The sequence below is a fragment of the Otolemur garnettii genome, unplaced genomic scaffold (genome assembly GCF_000181295.1).
Source record: "Otolemur garnettii isolate 467f Iridium unplaced genomic scaffold, OtoGar3 scaffold00054, whole genome shotgun sequence".
Lineage (NCBI taxonomy): Eukaryota > Metazoa > Chordata > Mammalia > Primates > Galagidae > Otolemur > Otolemur garnettii.
This window is the reverse complement of record NW_003852449.1, coordinates 5045210-5054650: the sequence shown is the minus strand read 5'-3', so window position 1 is coordinate 5054650 and position 9441 is coordinate 5045210. Positions and strand designations below refer to the sequence as shown.

At 43.2% G+C, this 9441-nt stretch overlaps 1 protein-coding gene across 1 annotated transcript in view; it reads left to right on the top strand.

Annotated features, from left to right (window-relative positions):
• The window catches only part of KLHDC1 (kelch domain containing 1), a 43343-nt gene extending 35410 nt beyond the window's left edge, over positions 1-7933 (top strand). Inside the window, 2 exon segments of the mRNA XM_003792163.3 lie at positions 2457-2509; positions 7678-7933. Coding sequence (XP_003792211.1) covers positions 2457-2509; positions 7678-7864 — 240 coding nt within the window. The 3' untranslated portion in view covers positions 7865-7933.
• Positions 7934-9441: the final 1508 nt, after the last annotated feature.

Genomic DNA, 9441 nt, shown 5'->3' with positions numbered 1-9441 from the left:
CAAGCGAGTCTCCTGCCTCCGCCTCCCAAGTAGCTGGGACCACAGGTGCCCGCCACAACGCCCAGCTATTTTTTGGTTGCAGCCGGCATTGTTGTTTGGCGGGTCCAGGCTGGGGATTCGAACCCACCACCTTAGGTGTACGTGGCTGGCGCCTTAGCCGGTTGAGCTATAGGTGCCTTAAAGTGTATTTTCTTTTTATTTTATACACTTTTTGCCACTGCTTCACTTAACTGTTTTACATTTGAGTTGTTTTTGTTTTTTTGTAGAGACAGAGTCTCACTTTATTGCCGTTGGTAGAGTGTTGTGACATCACAGCTCACAGCAACCTCCAACTCCTGGGCTTAGGCCGTTCTCTTGCCTCAGCCCCCTGAGCAGCTGGGACTACAGGTGCCTGCCACAACGCCTGGCTATTTTTCGTTGTTGTTGCAGTTTGGCTGTGCCCGGGTTTGAACTCGCCACCCTCAGTATATGGGGCCGGCACCCTACCCACTGTGCATAGGCCCCGCTCTTTACATTTGAGTTTAAAGCTTTTCAGTTTTAAAGATCTGATAAAGGTCAAAAGTAAGTGAGTACCATTTGGAGAGTATTATTCTTACACTCATAGCACCCTGGGAAATTCAGAGCAGGGAGGTCATATCTGAACTGTGTGTGAGAGGCCCAGAGTTCCGGAATGATTGCATTGGGTAGCACAGGGCCCTTGAGAATGGCAGGACACTGGCAGTCAGGGGTGGCCCCCAGGGAAGACTGACTGCCTTCATCTGTTCCAGAACCGCTGTCTCCAGAGCTGCTCCAGCACCCCTGAGACAGGAGGGTAGCTTCTCTCCAGGGAATTTGGAGAGGCTGCCAACTTAAATCTTATGTATTTTCAACGTTTAAAACTTTCTGTGGTTGAGAATTCAGTGCTTTATTAAAAGATTAAAATTATAACTTTGCATTTATTTTAAAAGCAAATCTTGTGGTTTGTCTTTTCTTACTTGGCACTGGAAACTTTGATTTAGCATACAAAGTTTATCAATAAAATAAGAATTCTGATTAAAATTGTGACCAAAACTTATAAAATTATAAAGACCTATTTGAGATGATTGGAGAAATCTTCTGTGACTCTTACCACTTTAACTTTCAGATAAGATGCATTATTTGAAAAGTCTTCCAGATTTTGATTTTCAAATTAAGAATTCCCAGAGAAATCTGGGATCACTTGGAAAAGGGAGACAGGGCTCGGGCGCCTATAGCTCAACCGGCTAAGGCGCCAGCCACGTACATCTAAGGTGGCGGGTTCGATTCCCAGCCCGGACCCACCAAACAACAATGACGGCTGCAACCAAAAAATAGCCGGGCGTTGTGGCAGGCGCCTGTGGTCCCAGCTACTTGGGAGGCAGGAGCCCAGGAGCTGGAGGTTGCTGTGAGCTGTAATGCCACTGGCACTCTACCCAGGGGGACAGCTTGAGGCTCTGTCTCAAAAAAAAAAAAAAAAAAAGAAAAGGGAGACAGAATAAAGAAGTTGTATTTATTTTATTTTGTGTGTGTGTGTTTTTATTTTTATTTATTTAATTATTCCAAAGGTCACTTTTTAATTACTTTACAAAAGGTCCATTATGTAAACAAAGCTCTACTTTGAGAGGAAGTTTTATTTATTTTTATTTTATTTTATTATTTATTTATTTTTTATTTTTTTGCAGTTTTTGGCTGGGGCTGGGTTTGAACCTGCCATCTCTGGCATATGGGACTGACTCCCTACCCTTTTGAGCCACAGGTGCCATCCTATTTTATTCTATTTTTGAGAAACAGAGTCTCACGATGTCGCCCTTGTTAGAGTGCCGTGGCATCACAGCTTATAGCAACCTCAAACTCTTGGGTTTAAGCAATTCTCTTACCTCCGCCTCCGAAGTAGCTGGGACTACAGGCACCCACCAAAATGCCCAGCTATTTTTTGTTGCAGTTGTCGTTGTTTAGCTGGCCCAGGCCGGGTTCAAACCTGCCATCCTCAGTGTATGTGGCTGGCACCAGTGCTGAGCAGAGAGGAAGTTTTAAAATAAGAGTTATTTGAAAGAAAAAGTTCTATTTCAAAACCCAAAAAATTGAAAAGCCACTACCGTTATAATTTTTTTAAGCCAAAACTTTTAAAGGCATACTATTAGCATTTTTAACTCATAGTTCTCAGAGAAGAGCATGTTTCTGGTTTTTTAATTTGCAGTCTTGTAGGCTATTGATTAGGTAAAAATTTGGTCATTGAAAACTGGTAACCACTAACCCAGTGTTTGTGGATAGCAGGTGTACTGACACGCACACGTATGTTTGTGTAGATGTCTTTGTATGTGTGCACTTGAGTGTGTCAACAGGTAGATTTATTTGCTGCCGCATACAATTTCTTTTACATTTTGAAAATAAAAATATTCAATTATTAATATACTATTATTTATATAAAAATCCTGATAAGATCTTTTTATGTTGAATAGGGTCACTGTAATGATTTACTGATCTTTCAAACACAGCCTTATTCACTACTCAGGTAAGCAAATTTAGTATTTTTACATATATATGCTATGAATATATAATAATTTCTCCTTTTGGGGAAGTGTTATGGTATTTTCAGGTAGTTTATGACTGGAATTTGAGAAAATACATCTTTTGAAGAGCAAAATCAAATTTATAATGCTGAATCTTTTACCACTGTGATTTTTAATATTAAAATACATAATGCCTTCACATTTTTGTTTTATTTATAAAATTACATTTAGTTCATATGGTAATATTACACCTACTGCATTTCTTTAATTCTAAGACTGCTTTTTTTACATTTAACTTTTTGGAAATTTGAATAATAGGTATATAATAAGTAAGTTATATTCAGTCATCTCTCAGTACCTGAGGGGGTTGGTTTCAGGACACCCCTTCCCTGACAGATTCCGAAGTCTGTGGATGCCCAGGTCCTTGACATGAAATGGTGTGGTATTTGCACGTAACCTGTGCACAATCTCCATATGCTATAAATCATCCCTAGATTATTCCTAATAACTAGTGCAATTTAAATACTATGTAAATAGCTGTTATGCTGTATCATCTAGGGCATAATGAGAAAAAAAAAGTCTATACATGCTCAGCACAGATGCTGCCATCATAGGCCTAATTGCAGTGGCCGGAATCCACGGAGGAGGAACCCACAGGTATGGAGGACTGGCCACAGACCCAAATCCCAAAGCCGTTACATGTTGGTGGCATGACTCGCGTTGTGTTGGCTCATATGCTCTTGCTCTGCAGGGAGTCTATACAAAGCTTAATGGGAGGATGGTGGGGAAGCCCCTATTTCTGCCTGTGAGAGTTGGGAAAAAGGATTTGAGAGAAGTAGACGTTGCCTAGTGTGAGAATTCTATGTGGTGGGAATAACGTGGGTAAAGACAGACAAGAGACAGAGAATATGAGAGAGAGGATGTGTGTATTTCAAAGAATATTTGCCGTAAGTTCTAGATGTTCTACACATCGAATCACTTGAAAACCACTGGACTAGCTCACTTTGGGCCTTCCTGAAGACTGATCTGCTCCTTCTTTTAGCACAATAGTTCTCAAACTTATCAGAATGTTAGATTCTTCTGGGAAGCTTTAGAAAAGACCAATGGCTGTATTCTGCCGCCACATGTTATATTTTAATTATTCTAGGTGTGGCCTGAACCCTGAAATTTTTTAAAGATGCCATGCTAACTCTCAGGTACAGGACCAGTTTGGAAAGTTCTGCTGTAATGACTTCTAATGCCCTGGATTGTTTCTTAACTTTTCTTATGAATATAACCTATCATCCCTAACTAGATAGCAAGTTCCTCAAAGGCAGGGATCAGGAAATGCTTGAGTGCCTACATGGGAAGGCAGTATGCTACGAAACAACAAGGTGGGACCTTGCCCGTAAATTACTAATAATATAAAAAGTGGACTTTCAAGCTTTCAGACCTTTTTATGATAGAAAAAGAAAACTGTTTTAAGAGAAACATAAGCAAAGTTCACAAAAATACAGCAGAAGATGGCTCTCTGTTCTCATGGTCAAGATAGAAAGGGTTAGGGAAGTCTTTGTAGAGAGTTTGAGCTAAGAATTTTCCATTGGCTCGACACCTGTAGCTCAGTGAGTAGGGTGCCGGTCACATACACCGAAGCTGGCAGGTTCAAGCCTGGCCTGGGCCTGCTAAACAACAATGACAACTGCAACCAAAAATAGCTGAGCATTGTGGTGGGCACCTGTAGTCCTAGCTACTCAGGAGGCTGAGGCAAGAAAATTGCTTAAACCCCAGAGTTTGAGATTGCTGTGAGCTGTGACACCATGGCACTCAACTGAGAGCGACATAGTGAGACTCTGTCTCAAAAAAGAATTTTCCATGAACAAGCTTTGCAAGTATTTAAGTATAAAGATATGTATATGTGTGTGTGTGCTGTGTTCTGGAAACTGAATTCCTGAGTATTCCTGGATAATACGTATGAGGTGGAAAGTTGTGAGAAATAGAGCTAAATGGGAAATCAGAAGCCACATGTCGTGTAGCACCTCTGTCCCTCAGGCAGAGGAGTTTACAGTATCTGGATGATTGGGAACCATTGAAACATTCAGGGCAGGGGAATGAGATGATTATACAATTATCAGTTAGAAAATTCCTCCATCAACAGTGGATGAAAAACAACAGGACACATGATTAGGTAAGAAAGTGGGTAAAGAGACTAGTGTGGTAGTCTAGGAACAAAGTGAGTGTCTGATCTGTTGGTTGGGGCTGGGGAAGAACAGGAGAGAGAAGGGTGTAAGAGGTAAAATGGACTTGGTAGTTGAATAGGTGCCAAGGGAAAAGAGAGAGAAGGATTAATGATGGGGGAGTGTGGAAAGGGGACCAGCTCCGAGACAGGTAGGGTAGAAATGGTGAATTTGGTTTGGGACAGAATTGCACATTAAGAGCTTATGGGGCTTCTAGAGGAGATATCCATTAGTTAAATACATGGGAAGGGATCTGGGCTAGACATAAAATTTAAGAATTACTGGAGAACTAATGAGCAGGGGTTAGTTCTGGCCAGGAAGAGTTTTAAGAGTAAGAAGGGATAACAGCATTAGGAAAAGCAGGCAGAAGAAAGAGGCAGCGAGTGAGTGACCAGAGAAGCTGAAGGTAGTGCAGGAACAGAGAGGAGGAGCTGAAAGTGGAAAGGCTGCTGTGAAGCAGCCACAGAGTGCTCGGGTTGAAAGCACATGGAGGGCCAGGCACAGGGCTCATGCCTAATCTCGGTACTTTGGGAGGTCCACGTGGGAGGGTTCATTGAGGCCAGGAGTTTGAGACCAGCCTGAGCAACACAGTGAGACAACATCTCTATAAAGGATTAGAAAACTCAGCCAGGTGTGGTGGTACGCCTGTAGTCCAGCTACACTGGAGGCTGAGGATCCCAGGCTGCAGTGAGCCATGATCACACCACTGTGCTGTAGTCTGAGGGACAAGAGAGACTTCGTCTCAAGAAAAAACAAAAAGAGAGAAGAAGGAAGGAAGGAAGAGAGAGCCAGGAAGGTGGCTCACACCTGTAATCCTAACTCTGGGAAGCTGAGGGCAGAGGCGGGTAGATTGCCTGCGTTCACAGGTTCAAGACCACCCTGAGCAAGAGCAAAACCCCATCTCTAAAAACAAAAAAATGCCTGGGACTACAGGCATTGTGTCAGGAGCCTGTAGTCTCAGCTACTAGGGAGGCTGAGGCAAGAGGATTGCTTGAGCCCAAGAGTTTGAGGTTGCTGTGAGCTAGGACCCCACAGCACTCTACCAGGGTGACAAAGTGAGACTTGGTCTCAAAAAAAAAAAAAAAACAAGAAGAAGAAAAAGAGGGAAGGTAGGAAGAAAGAAAAGAGAAAGGGAAGAAGGAAAGGAGGGAGAGAAAAGGAAGGGGAAGGGAAAGCATTGTGGAGTTCGTTAATAGGAACCGGTTGGGAAGGTGGAGGTGGGAGCCAGGATGGCTCTGGGGAGGAGCATTGGGGAGGGAGCACTCACCTGTTTGTGTGCTAAGGAGAGTCACTGGGAACTGAGTTATCAGAAACACTGGAACACGCAGAGAAAACTGAGTCTTGGGGAGGTATATTTAGCAAACAGGGTTTTAAATTAGCCCTTGATTGGAGGAGGGTTCTTTTCTTTTGAAATAGTGAAGAAGGAAGTATGGACATAAGAACAGAAAACTTGTTGGAACAGGGGCATTGAGAAGGTTTTCATTGAGAGCGAGGTCATCTGAGGAGAAAAAAGAGAGGCAGAGGTATGAAGAGCAGTGAAGACGTGAATCAGTTGCTCCCTGTGACTCGGTGACTCGCGAGCGGCTGCTGCCGGGACTGTGTGCCGTGGCTGAGACGGGACCAGGTCAGCACGCGGTGGCGCCTAGGCTTCCCCAGCAGCAGGACTGGCCAGTGGCAGGGGCAGAGGGGGGAGGACGCCAAACAGGGACAGAGGAGAAGGGATTAAAGTTACCGCGCGAGAATGAAGTGCTTAGGGACGAGGCTGGCTAGGAAAGGAAGTACAAACTGGGAGGATCCAGGGAGTTCGTGCAAGTGCGCTGAAGTAAATGCAGTGCGAGAATTACAGGGGCAAGAGTCTCTGGTCCACGAGGAGGGAGGGTGTGGGAGTCAGAGGTTCAGAGGTGGGACTGCCCTGGGGGGGTGGTCACAAAGACGGAAAAGGGTTCCCCACTCAGGTGCGGATCGGTTGAAGACAGAGGCTGTGGCGAGCAGACGTCCCAGTGACGGGGACAGGGGGAGCGGGCAGGTTGGTAGTGGCGGCGCCTGCAGGTGCAGTGACGGCAGCCTGCGAGTGGCGCTAAGGGCCCAGGAGGGTCTGGCGCTGGCTCCTGAGCTGAAACCGAGACACGCGGGATGAGCACTCCTTTCTCGGCGAGCATTCCTGTCTCGGCGCCTGTCGTAGATTTCAGGAAAGTCAGAGGAAGCAGGGGTGTGTGGAGAACGTACAACAGGTGTTCCAAAGAGCACAACAGAGGTTAGGGAGGAAAGGCAAGCAATGACGGGGCGATAAACCAGTATAGAAATGAGAGAAGGGGAAATGACAGACGGCTGGACAGGCTTGTGTTGTTGGAGGTGACGCTCAGGGGGCCCCCCGGTCTTAGGCTTCTTTCTATCATCCCTGGTGCTGATACTGTCCTCTTCTGTGTGAATGGGTGCATGTCCTTTCCACGCTGACTGTATTTTGATACATTAAACTTGACTATGGCAATAATTTAGTGCTATTTATTGAGTGAGGCCTGTTCACCATGACCAGGTGTCCACAGGACAGCATTTTTCTCTCACTCTGTCAAGACAATGGGAGAAAACAAAGATGAATAGTCCTCAGCCAGGCTGCAGCTCACACCTGTACTCCCAGCAGTCTGGGAGGTCCAGGAGGAAGGATTGCTTGAGCTTGGGAGTTCAAGACCAGCCTGAGCAAGAGGAGACTGTCTATTAAAAATGGAGAAATTCGCCAGGCATTGTGGCAGGCCCCTGTAGTCCCAGCTCCTTGGGAGATTGAGTCAAGAGAATCGCTTAAGCCCAAGAGTCTGAGGTTGCTGTGAGCTGTGATGCCATAGCACTCTACCGAGGGTGACATAATGAGACTCTGTCTCAAAAAAAAAAAAAAAGAATTATTACTATAAATATATTATAATTTGGGGTTCAAAATCAATAATTCTGTTACGTTTCATTTACAGGTCATGTCTTGATTGCATTGGCAAAAATGCTATCATTTTAGAAAGTCAGATATCTTTATTACCTCCAAAGCTTCTACAACAAGTACTCAAAAAAATAACATTTTGGACTGCAACTAATCACCGAGAAGAACAAAGAATCCAAAAAGAAGAAACAGACAATAAATATCAATGGATCAGTAGCAATTAAACTGTTAGATACTCCATGTATTTCGTATGTTTTAACATTTTAATTGGACTATACATTTACACTCCCAAATTTCAGACATTATTTAAAGGATAAAATTTGAAACAAAAATGGTCTGTTTAAGTGATTCTATGCCATGGGATATGTGGAAAAACGATGTTAATGCAGATTAAGTTATATTTGTAAACAAATTTCCTTTTAAGCTGCAGAGCAAATATTTTTTCTGAAAGTAAGTACAATTATAACAGATTTTACCTCAGTGTGTACTCTTTACTGGAAAGATTACACAAATTTGAGAATACACAAATTACCCCCAAGGACACCAGAAAATTTCCAACAAAACACTAAATATTAACTTTCAGAAAGAATAAATTTTCTCTCGTCATTTTGAAACTACCTAAGCTTCTCCTTAATAACTTGGTTATTAAATGACTTCTTCCTAAATAACTAACATAGCTCACCAAATATTACAAAATAGGCAAACACATGGTATTGAATACTGAACTCTTTCCCTTTTAGCACTTAGTATTCTTAGGCATCATGCCAACTTTTCCTCACTTTTATGTGAACAGGGAAATGAATGACTTCAGTGGTCTTCCCATTACTTCTAAATTGTTAGTTTGTCCATTATATATATAAAGACCATGTTTTAAGGACAGCGCCCATGGCTCTGTGAGTAGGGCGCCAGCCCCATATACCACGGGTGGTGGGTTCAAACTTGGCCCCGGCCAAACTGCAACAAAAAAATAGCCGGGCCTTGTGGCAGGTGCTTGTAGTCCCAGCTACTTGGGAGGCTGAGGCAAGAGACTCAACTGAGCCCATGAGTTGGAGGTTGCTGTGAGCTGTGACACCACAGCACTCTACCAAGGGCGATAAAGTGAGACTCCATCTCTTAAAAAAAAAAAAAAAGACCATGTTTTAAAATATATAAAGTGAAAGTGTATTTATCATAAAGGCTTTAAATATTAAGAAGCACTATATTTATTAACCCTTGAGACATGTTGGAATATATTTTGCCTTGAAAGAGTGCTCCTCAGTAATTTTTGTAAGTAGTGAAATGGGATGGTTATCTAGTAATTTGACTTTATAGAAATTCTTCATTTTGGCCCACATCATTCCACAAAGTTGCTGCTCAAGATGCAAAGATGTTGAAAATCTACTGTCTTCTCTTTTATTTTTGGCACTACTGTCTACACAGAACTGGAACACTGTATCTATATATAACTTGGTACTTTTGCCATAATCAAGACATTTTTTCTTATCACCATCATGCCCTTCCACTGAATTCTTAATTACAATTACTCACTAAAAAGCTTGATATATTATCTCCATAATATCATCGTAAAAAGGCTGGGTGTGGTGGCTCATGCCAACAATCCTAGCACCCATCTCAAGATGGGTGGATTGCCTGAGCTCACGGGTTCAAGACCAGCCTGAGCAAGTGCCATTTCTAAAAATAGCTGGGTGTTATGGTGGGGCCCTGTAGTCCCAGCTACTTGGGAGGGTGAGGCAAGAAAATCACTTGAGCCCAAGAGTTTGAGGTTACTGTGAGCTATGAAGCCACAGCATTCTACTGAGGG